This window comes from Oxyura jamaicensis, chromosome 2 (genome assembly GCF_011077185.1).
Source record: "Oxyura jamaicensis isolate SHBP4307 breed ruddy duck chromosome 2, BPBGC_Ojam_1.0, whole genome shotgun sequence".
Classification (NCBI taxonomy): domain Eukaryota; kingdom Metazoa; phylum Chordata; class Aves; order Anseriformes; family Anatidae; genus Oxyura; species Oxyura jamaicensis.
Genome location: NC_048894.1, coordinates 136,747,188 through 136,763,766, shown reverse-complemented (window position 1 = coordinate 136,763,766; position 16,579 = coordinate 136,747,188). Strand labels below are relative to the sequence as shown.

The window sequence follows — 16,579 nt, the reverse complement described above, 5'->3', positions numbered from 1 at the left end:
GGGGGGGGGGTGAGGGTGGGGGGGTTGGTTTGAATTCTAAGTGAATTACGGCTTTTCCAGGTCTTGAACCTAAATCAAGTATAGATTATGATAATATATTATAACTTAATGTGTGAAATTTACACTTAATATTCATATATGTGCATATAGTCATGGGCTAACGTCATGGATCCAAAAAACCACAACCATCTATTTACTACAACCACGATATTTTCAAAAGATAAATTACTAGTATTTCAGTAGATTATTGCTGGATTTTGACTACTTGTGCACTTAGACAAAATACATAGCTTAAGATTTTTCAAATTGACGTGGAAACAAAAATGTATTTGGTTTTGAATGCAACACCCACTGCCAAATGAACCCACACACTCTTGGAGACCCCTACATTTCCCTATAAAACATTAACTATGTTGACTAAGCAGTAGGGATGAATGTGCATTTACGTAAAATTTATGTAAGAAAATCAGGCCTGTTTTCAGCATGCGAGACACATGTAACATGTACCTAATGTAAAACATCAAAAGAAAAAATGTTTTCCTTCCATTGACTGGTGTCAAGCAGGTCATATCCCTTTATGGTACAAACATCTGTTGGGCGTGAATTAATTTCAGTGGCATAGGTTTTCTTAATGAGCGATGTGCCAAAATTGTAATACAATGTGAATAGCCACCTGCTTTCAATCTGCTTAAATTCAGTTCCTTGAAAAGCTACATTCCGTCTCTTTCCTAGGTATGTCCTCATTTACACACACACAAAAGACAACTGAAACATTACTTATATAATAGTGACAATTCAGCTGAAACTGCAGAGTCATCAGGAATGTCACTTCTGACAATGTTCTGACATTGAGCTACTAAATTTGTAAATGCTATTGTAAATGCTATGATACTTTTTTTTTCTTTCTTTTTTTTTTTTTTCTTTTAAAAAGGAAGAACAAACAAGCTCTTCAACTCTTTCTGCATCAGCCATTAAAAGATTGCTTTCTTTCCAATCATACAGATTAAATACTCAAAATAAAGCTCTCTGGGCATCAGTCCCACTTAGGTGCAACTGAGAGAAGGGGCTCTGAGAAACCTGCTGGTTCTCTGAAGTTCTTTCATATCTGAGACCTGAGGGACCAATGAGTAACATACCAGCAGTAGACTCCCTTTTCCTAAAAAATTCTATGCTCTTTGATTTCTACCAAGACAGAGGTCATTATGAATTGGTAATTTGTTTGTTTTCCTAAGATGAGAACTTGATGCATGATAAGCAGAAAGAAAAAAAGGGGGTTGAGGGGAGCTCCTTGCTACAGTTTATTACAGGTGGTGAAATATTTCAAGAGTTACAAAGGTAACTGGGAAATCCATGAGGAAAAAAAAAAAAACAAACACAACTCTGAGGACTATCAGAAAACTATCAATTACAAAGACATCGCCACTACCTCTGCAAGTGCCTGAGCTGAAAATTAGTCAGAGAATATTATAGGATGCACAATTAATGCAACTGTTCTTATATTCTTTCCAAGGCATAAGCTAATGTAGGGCTCAACGAGCCTCAGTTTAACCCACAATGGCCATTATTATATCAGTACTATATGATGTACCTCGTATTATATTTACATAGTCATTTCAATCATATTCACCTGTTAATGGGCCTGAAATTTTTGTATTAGTTTGTTTCTAAATTCTGTGCAGGAAGTTCAAACAGTATTGATGAATGTGATAAGGGAAGTAGTTGTAAAATTTTAGGGTACTAACAAACACAGGAAGACCAAGTTAGAAAATTGTAATGGTGCTTTCTAGAATTAACAAAATTAAAACAAAAAACAGTGACTAATATGGTACAAAAGGAATAAGTATGTTATCCCTTCCAGAGGATGATACAGGAAAGCAAGCAGGCAAGCAAGCAAACAAAAAACGCTTTCTGAATAAGAACAAATCTGCAAATGAAATAAGTAAGGACCAAAGAAAATCTTCATGTATGTTTTTTTTTCCCTGTAGCCTAAGTTCAGAAGAAAATCTACAGAAGATATTATTTATGATATTCTGAAGAATTTTTCTTCCTGTGTGAGAAACAAGACAAGTCAAATATTTTCAGAAAACACAAAACTGTATTTATCCTTGCTTTCATTACTTAATTTCTAAACCAGAAGAAATATATGTAATGAAAGACTGGTGATCTGCAAATGAATATCAAAAGTGGGTCAAAACTACTGGAAGACACTTGTGTATGGATTTCTGAAAGAGAGCAGACTGTAGGAGACCAAGAAGAAAGAAAGAAGAAAGAATAAAAGAATGTTACATTAGAGCTTTATGACTTAAATGATGGTATTTTTTTTGTTTTCCTGTGGGATACTGGGCAGAATACATACATAGATCAAAGATCACCCCCATCTCTGGTTTGCTTAATGATGTGGTTCATCCCTGCCCCCTTAAAATATGTTTTTTATTTTGTTAAAAAGTATAAATATTTAATTTGCTTGAAAACACTGGTTTCAAAAAATAGACATGTGTTATTCTTTATATATGGTTGTTTTTAAAGGAGATTTAATATGATGATTACTTGATATTAATGAATAACAAAACTAATGACTGTTGGTAAATCCACATGCCCCAAGGCATTCTTAATATGCTGACGTTCCTCTTTATCTAATAAAAAAAGATTTAGCTGCTTAATGATTTTTAGTCTTCAGAGAATGCAATTCACTAATTTTTTCCCATTTGAACTAAGTGTGGCATAGTTTTTGAAACCCACGGCAGATGAATGAAATTTATTCAATCCAAACCCACAAAACTAGAAATTTATTGGGGCTGTTCTGATCAGTTAGAGATTATAACAACAGAACTATATAAATCAAAACCACAGCAGGTAGTCTTGTCCTTTTATGAAAAATCACTGAAATGACCTGAGCTGAAAATCTTTTTGTCACATCCCTCGGCAGTGTTCAACACCAAAGGTGATTTTTTCCAGTGTTCAAACTTTAGTGTTTCATTTGATTTAACTATATAACTCCTTCCATAGCTCTATAATTCTTTCTAAAGCTCTAGATTATACTACTTCATCCTCGATGTTCGCACGTCTCAAATATTTGTGTATTCACAGCTCCAAAAACTTCCACTTTGTCATTTTACAGCCCAGGTATATGCATTTGACTCTTAAGTTCCACTCTCTGCCTCCCAATAAATCAGTACCCCAGAATCCCCAAATACTTTTGTCATCTTTCTTACAATATTGGCTAGTTTCAAATGGCTGCTTGCTGGAAGAGCTGCCAGCAGCCCACACAGCTGGCATCCTTGGGTGCTTACCTTGCTGGAGAAAGAATCAGCAAGGGAGGCCTACAGATGAGAGAAGCAGCACAAGAGACAAGCTTTATATATCCATAGCTTTTACTTGGACATTTACCTCAATTTGGAGAAACTACTGGCTGTGGGAAAATGCAAAGCATTACTAAGAATCAAAAAAGATAAATAAAACTAAGCTTCTGTCTGACATGCTTAGCCCTGCCTCAGAATCCACAAAGCAGGTATCTAAATGATCACCTAATTGCCTTATTTGATAAAACACAATGTATCTTGCATCCAAGTTAGGACATTATGGCCTGGATGGGTAAACAACCAGATAGATTAAAAAAAAAAAACAAAACAAAAAACTTGTTGAATGATTGAGCTCAGAGGGTATTCATTCATGGAAGATGGCGATATGCCCATCATCTTTATTTAAGAAGTCATGGCAGTCCAGTGAAGTTTCCACTGACTGGAAGAGAGGAAACATAACCTCCATTTTTAAAAAGGGAAAACAGGAAGACCCCAGGAACTACAGACCCTGACTGAATATACCAACTCCAGAGGCCCCACCCAGCCTATATTATTCCATGATTCTATCCTACCTTAAGATTTGTATGCTAAAAAGCAACTCAACTATAACTATCCATATATGCATAACTGTGTTTAAACAGATATTATCAGGATACAAATAAAATTAGACATATCTAATAATACAATGCTATCTCTTCTTCTGACTTTTGCTTTAAAGAAGACCTCATGCTCTAAAAATGGCTTCCTGAAAACATGCTAAACACAGCATCTTTAAATGGGGTTGAACAGCTTCCCTGAAGGAAAAATGCACAATCTAGATTATTATCTTAATTCGTAATAATGGGCGTGCCTATAGGAAAGCCAAGCAGAAAGTCATTGCCTTAAGTCTGTGTCATACAAAATCTCATTCATAACGTGAGTTCCAATCTAACTTGGTTTGTCTCCTCAGCCTGGTGCTCAAAAGTTTGTTCAGACAACAGATTTCTCTAAACCTTTTCACTAAGCCTGAACTGTGTATTCTATATGCTGGATTGTGTTTTCTTTAAAAACAAACAAACAGACAAAAACAAAACCAACCAACCGAAAACAAACAAAAACATGAAAGCAAAATCCTTCATAGCAATGCAGAACTTTCAGTCAGCTGGACACTGTAGGGAACAAGAATTTTTTGCAACATTTATAAATTGTTGCAAATGTATAAATTTAAAAGTATTTCTAGGAGGTCTTTCATTATTTTCCCTGCAGTGTCTTTAAAGTGGTATTGGTGCATTAAAAAAGTGAAGAATTGACCATTGCTGTTCTGTGTACTGTTTTAGGCATCTCTTGAATCCTACAGTTCTTGTTACAGTTCACTTTTCATTACTGAAGTCCAGTTTTTGACAGATACTCGACAAAATATTTGACAGGTATGTACCTCAGTCTTTTCACTATTTTAGCAGATAAAAGTACATTCAGTAAAATTTTGATTTCATTACAGTCAGCTATTTCAATAAATTCAAGGCACTGCTTTTTCCCCTTTCCTTTTCAGAAATTCTGGTGTGCAGGTTTCACATACTTTTGCATGTGTGGTTGCTTATTTATTCATGAGTCCTTGAAGAGGAGCACTGAATGGGCATAGGTTCTTAATACCCTTGAAAACAACTGAACAAACGCTTAATGCAAATAGATCAGTAATGTCAATTCATGTAAAAATACCAAACCTGCATTATTAAAAAAAAAGTCTTCTCTAGAATTAAAATATTCTAAACCTTTCAATTACAAGATAATTACTGCCATGTTATCTTGTGGCAGGTTTGGAAGACAGCTTTCATACAATCCTATTTGGAACTGCAAGCTTTCTTGCTTTCTCCATTTCATTTTTTACTTTCCTATGGAGAATTAAAAAAACGAGAGGGTGGTTGAGTACTGGAACAGGATCCCCAAGGCAGTGGCCACGGCACTGAGCCTGCCAGAGTTCAAGAAGCATTTGGACAATACTCTCAGACACATGGTCTGATTTTTTGGGTGGTCCTCTGGGGATGCAGGAGTTAGACTTGATCCTTGTCGGTCTCTTCCAACTCGGAATATTTTATGATTCTATGATTTTTTACAGTTTCTTTTGCTTATTTCTACTATTCTATTAATCATGTTTATGCATTTAATAAAAATCCTGGTGAAAATCCTCACGTGCTACAAACTGGAAGCTCTAAATCTGGAAAGCTAATAAGGTCTTTGGGGAAAAACCAAACCAAACCAAACCAAACCAAACCAAACCAAAACAACAACAAAAAAACACAAACACACATTAAGGCTATTTCTATTAATCACCTTGCTGAATAAGGCTGCATTAAATGCAAATGCAAGAACAACACTGCAGCAGGAGAAGTGGAGCACAGGTTCTGTGTATCACTATGACCTGCCAAACAATCTAGGTAATTTGCAGTACTGTAGGAAAGCCTTTAGAGGTTGGATAACTTCAGCTCATTTTTTCTCTTAAAAAATTGAGACAGGACACAACCAGGGGTGTTTGAGGAACTGGCCTTTTGAGAGTACAAACTTTTGAAAGTTTGTACTGTCTGGAGAGTCTTTGACAGCTGGAAACTGTAATTCTCATGTCTAGCTTCAAAAAAGAGCAAAAAAGATCCAGGAAACTACCAGTTAGTCAGTCACATTGTACTCTCCTGGGAAGGTGACAGAAAAAATAAACAAAGAACTTTTACAGAAACCTATTCCAGGCACTTGAAGAGAAAGAAAATGTTTAGGAACAAACAACACAAACATACCAGATGCAAATCATGCCTGACCACAACATAATTGCCTTCTATCATGAGATGATTGGTTCTGTGGATAGAGTATTGACTGTCATCTGCTTTGACCTTAGCAAGTTTGGAGAGTCTTCCACAACAAGCTCGTACTCAAACTGGTGTTAACTGAAAGGGTGGACTACAACGTGGGTGAAAACTAAACAGGACCACTAAAATCAGAGAGTAATGGTGAGTGTTCCAAAGTCTAGCTGAAGTCTGGTTACAGACTGACTTGTCCTCAAGGTTTTATGATGTCTGATGTTTTTATTATTGACCCTAGCAGTGAGACAGAACATACCCAAGGGAAGTCCACAGATGACGGCAAACTGAGGGGAGTGGTTGATACACTGAAAGGTGGGCTGTTAATCAGAGGGACATTGACAAAACGGAGGAACAGTTTGACAGAAACCTCAAAGTTCAAAGGTATATGTAAGGTCCTGTACCTGAGATGGAACATCCCCAAACAACAAATACAGTTTTGAGGCCAACTGTTACAGAGCAGCAGAGAAAAGAACCCAAGGGTCCAACTGGTAAACAAATTGAACATGGGACAGTGGCATGACCCTGTAGTGATGAAGGATAAGCACTTATTGGGCAGCAGAGCCAGAAGATCGAAGGTGAGATTATTTCTCTTTTGTTAGATACTTGTGAGTTCACAACTAGAGTACTGTCTCTAGCTTTGAGCTCAATAGCAGAAGAAACAGATGGACAAACTTGAGCAGGCAGAGGATCATCAAGAAGTTTAGCAGGAGGTTAGCATGTATCAAAGGACATATAAGGACAAGGTGAGAGGGCTGTGTGTGTTCAGACAGAAGAATAAAAGGCTAAGTATGATGAAGAGAAATCAAATTGCTGCTTCCAGTTACCTAACGTAGGGTTATGAAGAAGATGAAGTCACCCTTGTTCTTTAGTCTGAAATGAAACACTGAAAGGCAGTGATTAATAGCTGCATCAAGTAAAGTGGATATAAACACAGAACTTCGCCAGAACGAGGGTAGTTGAGCACAGGAAATTTACCCAGACACGTAATTCAACCTCCATTTCTGGAGATATAGAAAGATTTAACTGGACATTGGTAAAGCCTGACTTTAGTCTTGTTTTGAGAAAAAAAAAAGGCATCCAGAGATGTCTCCCAGCCTAAGCTAAGTTTTGATTCTTGCAACAAAATAATTAGCAGGTATGAAGTATGAATAGTTGTGTTTGGGCTCCATACTTGGTTCACTGAGATGAAAACAGCAGCATACAGTGTATTATGTTTCTCTCTGCTGACTAAAGAAACATTATGAAGATAATTTATATGCATATATTAGAGGATGGGGTAGCTTCATATAGGCACATGTGACCGCAGAACAGTGAAGAAAGAAATGGACAGAAGAGTAAACAAAATACTGGATTTAAGATTTTCAGTATAGTGAATCAAGGTACAGTTTTAAAACTTATTAATGAGAAGGGAAACACCACCTTGACCCCAAAATATTCTCATAACTCATTACAGTACACCTCAATAATGCAAGGGAGATAATAATGAAGGACAGATATTTATCTTGGGATGTAGTCAACAAAAAGCTTAATGAAATAATTTAGTAAATTACTTTTAATCTTGCATGGTCCACATCAGTAGTGCAACAGTTCTGGATGGTGCCAACTCAAAATTAAAGTTTTTGGCAGCCATTCAAATCTTTTGATTCTATGCATTCCACTGACAATGGGAAAACAGTGCTTCATGAGGCATTGAAGATATTCCCATACATATAATATTCATATCCAAAAGAGGCCCCTGTGTCTGCAAAGTATCCAAGGAAGAGAAAGATACGTTGCATTTCCTTACTACATCATTCATGGTTCAACATGGTAACAAAACACCCTTTATTTACCCTGTACTTGGGAATAAAAGAGGGAGCATGATGTGATACCTACATTAGCAGGATATAAACAACTTCTGGGGGTTTGACAGGGTGAGGAGAGAGGAATATAAGCAATTTGGCTTCTCTAAATAATTTCCCATTTCCACCCAGCCTCACATGCATGCTGAATCTGTGTGGGCAGGAAAAAGGAATAGTTTCTCCAGCTATTCCCTTAGACAGACTTTTGGAAAGGACAAATTGATTGTGCTCTTTAACTCACCCCTTAACTCTTTTTCTTATTTGTGAAGATTTCTCAGTGGGTGCAACAGCCATTCCAGTGGAGCTGGTGCCTTCTCACGTTCTGACTTCTACTGTCCTTAAAAGATGCTGTCAACCTGACTACACTTTGGTATGAAGATAAGCAATAGATAGTGTTTCTTAGGGCAAAGTTCTCACTTTCTTTACTCTCTCTCTCTCTTTTTTATATCAGCCCAGAAGTTTAATTATTTAAACATACAATTCTGTCACTGTTAGCGACTAGTCTTCCACACAAGCTGAAGTATTGACTTCCAGAAATAAACAAGAACATCAAATTCAAGAGATGGCTGCTGAACACTACAGGATTCCATTAAAAAATAAATAATAATTTTAATTAATTAATTAAATTAATTATTCAGAAGATGATCCCTCATGTTCCATTATCTCTCTCACTGATTACGTACAAGAAGATTCAGAGATGGATTGAATCCTATGATCTTGAGTGAAGATACTTAATGTGAGTAGTGGGTACCAGGCACAGAGAATATTTTACAATTTACTGGTTTTAATGAAGAACATAATTAGTGCATACAAATATGAATTCATGAGAAGATGCCAAAGCTTCAATAAAAGTTAAACAACGCTAAAAACCTACTTTAAAATTATTTTTTAATCATTTACATCAGATAATTCTCCTTGTACATATGGTGTTGCAAAATAACCTGTCTAATTTACTGAATAATATTCTTATTAAAATAAGACTTCCTATTGTTAGAATACTAGAATGAGTTATAAGATTGATCAAACAAACAATAATAAAACATGCATTTCACTTACCTCTCTAATTCTGTGACTGTAGATGATGTAAACACCTGCTATGGTATTATATGGTATTATAAAAAGAAATCAGCTGCAAACCAGGAAAAAACCTACCTCAGTGGTGGTACTGGAAGATTCCAGCCCAATCATATTGGCTTGTACCAACTGCTGAAGAAGTTGTACTTGAGCCACATTGAGGAAGAAATCCAGATTTGTTGTCATATTCACCTCCAAAGAATGACCACACACCAAAATTTCCTAAGGAGGAAAGGGAAAATATTAGACAGCAGGTACTGGGCAAATAATTTTCAGCTTCTATGTAACTATGTATTGAAAATAAGGATTAGTAAAGCTCAGAGATTTCTTCCCTGAATAAAACTGAATAAAATCTTAGCCACCTCCTAAGCTATTTTTTTTTTTTTAGTTTACATCTGCACTTGTGATGACCTTTTACACAAAACAAGAAGTTTTCAATTTTTACTTTCTATATGCATTATTTGTTACTTTCCAACTGTGCACATCTATTGCATTGTTGTAGTACACACCTAATACCCTTTATGTTCCTGCATCAGTTTTGCTCTGCCCAGAAGGTAGCTATTATGAAAAATATTCTTTGTGAGCTGACAGAAACTTACTGGCATCTTCCCTAAATAAAATGTTTTAAATTCTTGAGATATAAACTATACCAAAAAGAGAGTCAATACCTTTTGTGTGTAACACATTTCATAGACTAAGCATGAACAAGCTGACTGACAGACTGGTAAAAGTGATTGTTAAATCTGGAATAACTTGAAGTACCCACAGTGATGACTGGGGAGCAGATGCTTTGTGGAAATTTGTGGGCTTGAAAACTTAGCTAAAAGAACACAGCTCAACTAGCTTCCTATAGACAGTGTATACATTGCATTTTCAGGTTTCTTTACGAGAAGCTTGTGAATACAATGTTTTTTTAATGTTGTATATAGCACCTATTTTCAACATCTTTCCATCACAAATTTTTTAAGGATTCCAATTTTTTGAACTGAAAACAAGCTTATCTACCACTGGACAGGCTGCCTTTAATATTAAATGCCGTGCACAAATTCTTTCTTCAGTAGAGAGAAGACACTTCAGTTAATGATTAAGATGTTTTTTTTCTTTGCAGTTGGTGATGTCTATATTTGAAAACTTACCACACCTGTAATTTAAGACAGTGAAGCAGTAAAATATTAAGATTGTCAACATATTAAGAGTTCTGCTATTTCTGTTCACATTTTATACTAACCTCTGGGTGCAAATTCTCTGGAGCATCAATTTTTGTAAAAATAATTGCAGGAGCTGCAGTTATTCGAACAGTGAAATCTGTTAAAATTGGAGTTAAAATGGCTCTCCTTTCTTGATGCCGCTTTATGCTAAAAGAAAAAAAAGATAGGATTAAATCACATTATAAATTGTTGAGAGGCAAAAAGTTCTAATGTTTTTCTTTACATCCGTTATTACCATAAACTACTTCAACAGTAGTTTGGCTTTCTGATAGTTACTTCAATAAGCATTAAATATCATAAATCACATCTATTCCAATCTTGAAGGCAGGCTTCTTCCTTCATTTCATGGAAAAGATATGTCTAAATATTTGAATCTTCAATCTATCTCCAGTTAGACAACTGGCGCATTTGGCATTGCTTTTCTTTTGTTTAACCAAACTATAAAAAATAATTTGAACAAAGATAGGAACATTATTAGAATATTTTTCAAACATGCCTGTGGATGCCCTTCATTTTACAAATAACTGTCCTGAATCCTCCATAACACTTGACTTCATGCATTAAAACCCTGCGGTGAAAAAATTACAGTTGCTGCACACAACAACATAACTGACAGAAAATCAAAGATATGAAAAATGAAACTACCAAACCTCATAAAAGTCTAGGATTTGCACCTTTCATTTATAAAAAGTAAAGTCCAAAATATTTAAAATGCCGTAAAAATTGAGAGGTGACAGTCCTTCTGAACTGATTCTTTCACTGCTTGTTCCTAGTTGGTACCTTTTCATCTAGATGTTAAATTTGCGTGCCAAGAATATTTGTGCCATTAAACTTGATAATGACATTTGTTTTCCAGTTGGGCATTTATTTTTTTCCTTTAACCAAATACAAAGCCTAGAGGTACAAGCTCATTATGGATGAACTGCTAATAGCTTATGACAACACGTTCCAAATAGCCAGAATCTTCTGTGTCAGGTCAAATAAACTATTGCCACAAAATGCCATCTGAGAGCCTCTGATCAGGCAAAAAGTAATGTAAGGAGATCAAGGTGGTGCTCAGCCCTTAAAAGAGGATTCAGCTCAAATTCCTGAGATAGCCCTTCCATCAAGATTGATTTTGGTAATTCCTTCTACCTACCATAACTTAATTAAATGCTAAATGTCTGCATCTCCCCAAAGAGAAATCTAGAAATTATTGAAAAGTTATTGGTCTAAGGTAAATTTTCCAATGCCCACAGAATAAGAAATTATCAACTGTGAAATAATGCAAGTTAAAGTATACACTAAATTATGCAAACATTTATTACAATATAAGACCAAACCACACTGCCATGTAAAAAAAAAAAATAGAGAAGAATGTATCTATACAGAACTCTCCAGATACATCTGCTTGTCAGATAGAATGAGATTAAATCTAATACAGGTATACCTATCTAGTAATGGAGATGTGGTGGTTCAGACATCATCATAAATTGCCCAAGTGAGCCAGACACATGAACTATGTAATTATACAATGGGTTCTTACCATCAACTAGAATTATCTATATTAATGTCATTAAATAATATGGTTACATGTCTGTCTATGTAGCAATAATCTCTTGACATGTATGGAACAGGTGATTAAAGTTCTTGATTAAGAACAGGTATTGATACAGATATTCTAGAGTAAAGATAATAGTTCTGAAAAGGATTCTGTTGAAAAGTACACGATCACAAAATTTGTTACTGGTTTGAAGGCCAAGAGTTAGGCAGAAATGAAATGAAATAGATATCATAACATGACTAGAAGTCAGGCTTAGATATATTTCTAGCAAGACACAAACCCACAGATGACAGTTTACTGCTTAGACTATTTTGATGCTTCAAATTTCACTAACAGTCTGAGTGTCCTTAAAACATGTAGGAGGCCTGGTAAGCAATAAGGGAATATAAACTGTCATATGGAGGTAGGCCTTAAGTCTTTTAAATCTATTTAGGACAAAAATATACAGAAGTTAGCTAGCAGATGCTACAGATCATAGACCTATTATTTACTGAGCACAAGTGTAACAAATGTTTGTTTCAAATGACCTTCACCATCACTGCCAAGTTGGCTGCACAGTAGTTATAGCAATGTGCTTAAAAGCAAGTTGATTTGTGACTGTGAGAAATTTACCATCTTACAGTAAAAACTTTAATATTTTGGTAAGCTGTTGCTCTGCTGGTCTACAATGATGGTTTCTGAAGCAAGATTAGTCTAATTAGATCCCCAAATTAAATGCAGACCAGTTTTTGGTTAGTGTACATCTTCAACTGAGAAAAGTGTCTCAGATTTTGCCAGGTCTACAAATGCTTCTCTCCCTGCCATCACCTTCATTCTAAATTTAAACCAGACGGCTTTCTTCCCAATTCCTACTTCCCCTTCACAATAGGATAACAAGTGCCTTAGTTTCTGAGGAAAATGGTAGAGCTAAGTAGTAGAACAATTCTATGAGAGCACACACCTATGTTAGAAAACTTCAATGGGAAGGGGTATAACACTGCTAGTATGTATGATTTTGACAAATGAAACAGAGCTATAAAAGCAAGCTATTAGTTGAACCCCAAACCAACAACTGGCTCTTTTCATCATTGTCCAAATTATTTCTCAGCTTATAAGTATTCAAATTTCTTAATTTTCAAATGTTATTCTAGTAGGTACCCAGTACACTGCATCTTAGAGGACTTTTTTGGTAATATAGATTGGCTGATGATTTTTTTTTTAATTTTATTTTTATTTTTTAAATCATCCTTATGTGGTATTCCTGTCCTGCTCTACTTACTAGCTTCCACATTTCTAGTTGGTGAATTTGATGCTCAGCCAAATCAAGTATTAGCAAAATAATTGTAAGTACAAACAGAAGGCAAACAGAGCACAGTAAATAATGAGGGGAGAGGATATGAGAAAGTGCACAAAAGGAACAAAGAAACAAATTCCACTTTGAATTATTAAGTCTTCCACACTGCACCTAAGTGCACCGTTAACTTAACACAGGTGTACGCCACATGAGCTTATGAAAAAACTTGATTGTGAAGAGCGTAATGATGGCTCTGTGTCTGCAGCACATTCATTCCATGGTTCATTTGTGCATCTGTTATATATTTGTCTTGGAAAAAAAGTAAAAAGGAAAAGCTAGTACTTTTAGAGATGTTAAAGCAGTTGATCATCTACACTTAAAAGTACTGCACATAGTACTTGAAAGTCCATATGTTAGCACAGAGCAACAAGGAAGCAAAACAGTTATGATAAGGTCTGGAGGTGCCTTTTACTCAGGGCTGAATTAGGGCTATATCTGAATGATTATATGAACTCTGGTTATTGACTACAGATCCACATTGTAAAATCACAGGACAAAAATGGTCTCTGTCCTCAAAGGTTTACAATTTAAATCTAAGAAAAAACAGACCTGAAGAGTGGGAAATAAAAGTAACAACTAACAGCACTGTAAGTAATGACATCAGTACAGTGGCAACGTTAGAGCTATTTTATGAGTTTTTCTATTACACTGTAATAGAAATTATTTTTTGGGGGGAAAGACGACATTGCAATAATTTTGTGAATGTTCACAGGAGATGCCTTTAAACCTGTAGGATAACCTAGGAGTGAGCAAGAAAGTACTTTTTTGGACATTAAATACAGCAGCCCTATTAACTGGCATGGTGAAGTCTGATGAGCACCGAGTGTACTTGAGTCAAAGCCAATGAAAGACGACATATAAGGAAATGGATAGTTTGGAAGTATCTTGAAAGTAAAGACATATCTAACAATTAATGTACCAAAAAATGTTGTGGAGACAAGATAAAAAAATATGAAGAACAGAATTTTGTATTCAAAGCAATATTTGATTACATCAAATCATAGAATGGCAGGGGTTGGAAGGGACCTCAAAGATCATTTAGTTCCAACCCCCCTGCCATAGGCAGGGATGCCACCCACTAGATCAGGGTGCTCAGGGCCTCATCTAACCTGGTCTTGAACACCTCTAGGGATGGAGCATCCACAACCCCTCTAGGCAACCTGTGGCAGTGCCTCAACGCTCTCTGAGTGAAAAATCTCCTCCTAACCTCTAATCTAAATTTCCACTCTTTCAGTTTAAAACCATCCCCCCTCATCAGCATTTGATTATGTCCACGCAGAAGCACTTCGAGTTTACTTGAGAAGGAAGGACTGCCAAAGAGATGATGTTGCACTAACAGAAGAGGTGTGATGATGTGAGGCTGGAAAAGCTATGAAAGTGTACAATAAGGAATATAACTTGGTAATTTTATATGGAAACAAAATCCAAACAAACAACAAATACTGGCCAGTAAGAGATAAAACATGACCTAGATGTGAAACTTGGGAATGTCTGCCTTTTTCCTAATTAGCTTTTTTTTTTTTTTCTTAATGACACCTTACTTAATCCAGAGTTTGAGTCCTTATATAATTTAAAAATACATAGCTCAGGAAGTAACTCATATATATTGAATTCATGAATGACAACTAAGAGCTCACTTACGCCATGTAAGTTTACTATCTACAGAGAGATGAATCCTCACATAAAATTCCATTATGTGAAAAACAAAATTCAAGTATTAGCATGGAATATCCCACATAATCAAACAGTCTTTTCTAGAAGTGTAAGGCATGCAAACTGAAGCTGTTATATTAGTTAGCATGCTACCTTTGGACTTAAAAAGACTTTTATCTTGCAGGCTTCCCTTAGAGTCATATAAATCATTTAATCCCGGATCTACAAATGCATTGGGATACCTAACTACTGATGAAATCTGTGGAAATGAGCATCGTCCTGCCTCCGATCTCCATCTTTCAATAGGTAGAACAGTTCACATCTTTTTAGCTCTCTGAGGTGTTACAAAGAATTGTCACAAGACAGTGAAATAGCGTAACTCTACTTTGCGGACTATCTAATGACCCAAATTAGACAATGAACAAACGTACACCATCTGGCTGTACAAAATGACTATTGTTATGTAATTATGCCTCAGTAAAACTAATTTCCATCTTACTATGTATGATGTGCAACATTTCACTGCCGTGGATTAATACAGGAAATAACATACCCTTTGTTATTGAGTAAGACTTTGTACAGTGTGAATAAAAATACGACTTCAGGTACAACAAATACAACAAACTGAAGTACAAGACTGAATGCAAACATACTGTATTTTATTCCAAGATTCAGAAGGAATGCCCCTACTTCCCCACACATGGATCTACTGATCATTTCTTCTTGGTCTTCCCTACTAGAATCTGGCAAGCTACACTTCAACTTTCCAAAAAAGCATGAAAATGAAAACTATTCAAGGAAAAAATCTGCAGGAAACATTTCTGAGGATCCTTGCAAAGCAAGAGTGGTATTTTGTTCAGTTTCATACAACAGATCATTGGCTCCCTGACATACTCAATGAGAGTTGCAAAGAGCTGTTCCAGATGGTTGTATGCCAAGGACAGAACTGTAATGCAGTATATTGCCACACTCAATTCATTACCACACAGAGAAGTAATGCTTTTAAGCTCAATTAATTTTTTTTTTTTTTTTTTTTTAACAGAGTTTATTCAGGCTGCAGGAAGCAGAAGTTGCTGCTGGGAGTTGTAGAAGGATTGCACAGGGATGGGGGCGAGGCCTCAAGAGAGGATATATTTCTTTATTTCCTTCAGGGCTGTTGTTTTTTCCATTGAGAGGAGGGAGAGGGAGGAGGAGATCCGCAAGCTGAAAAAGCAGTTTTCAATCAAGAAAACTCCTTTTGGTTAAGTACTACCAGTTCCCCACATGCTGTTTGGTAAAGGGAATAAACGTGGACAGGTTTCATTTGTACGTAACCTTATTAGAACTGTCTGACTGTTTCCAGTACTCTTATTATATATTACACCATTAGGGAGCTTTTTATAACATCTACAGTGAAGGATAAACATTTCAAAATGGGAAGAGTTATGACCCCCAGTTCCCAGTAGAGCATGGTATTTGGACAGGTTTTTCTGAGAGCGGGCACCCACCCTACCAGAGCATTCTAGTTCCCCCCATTCTTCCTTCAGTGACCTCCAGAGGCATGGGAGGCAGCACATAGATGCTTCAGGGTAACACTTTGAAGAATTTTGCACTAATTTCCTTGAAACATTTAACACCTAGTCTCAAAGTAAGATTACTTTCTTTCCAAATCACACTGTAAGAGAAAAAACAACAACAACAACAACAACAAAAAACTCAAAAGCATGAGATACTCAGTACTAGAAACACTGAACTCCAGAAGAAATGATGGGAATATTTGAATGATTTACTTTCCATATAAACGTTGCTAAAGCATTTAAATTA

The 16,579-nt window shown here is 35.9% G+C and overlaps 1 protein-coding gene across 8 annotated transcripts in view; it reads right to left on the bottom strand.

The window, feature by feature from the left end:
• VPS13B (vacuolar protein sorting 13 homolog B) overlaps positions 1-16,579 on the bottom strand; it is a 468,066-nt gene that overhangs the window by 147,961 nt on the left and 303,526 nt on the right. For all 8 annotated transcript variants that reach the window (XM_035319261.1, XM_035319264.1, XM_035319260.1 and 5 more), the window contains 2 exons: positions 10,268-10,394; positions 9,118-9,261 (listed from right to left, as the gene is read on the bottom strand). In XM_035319261.1, the coding sequence (XP_035175152.1) occupies positions 9,118-9,261; positions 10,268-10,394 (271 nt within the window). The remainder of the gene's footprint in view (positions 1-9,117; positions 9,262-10,267; positions 10,395-16,579) is intronic.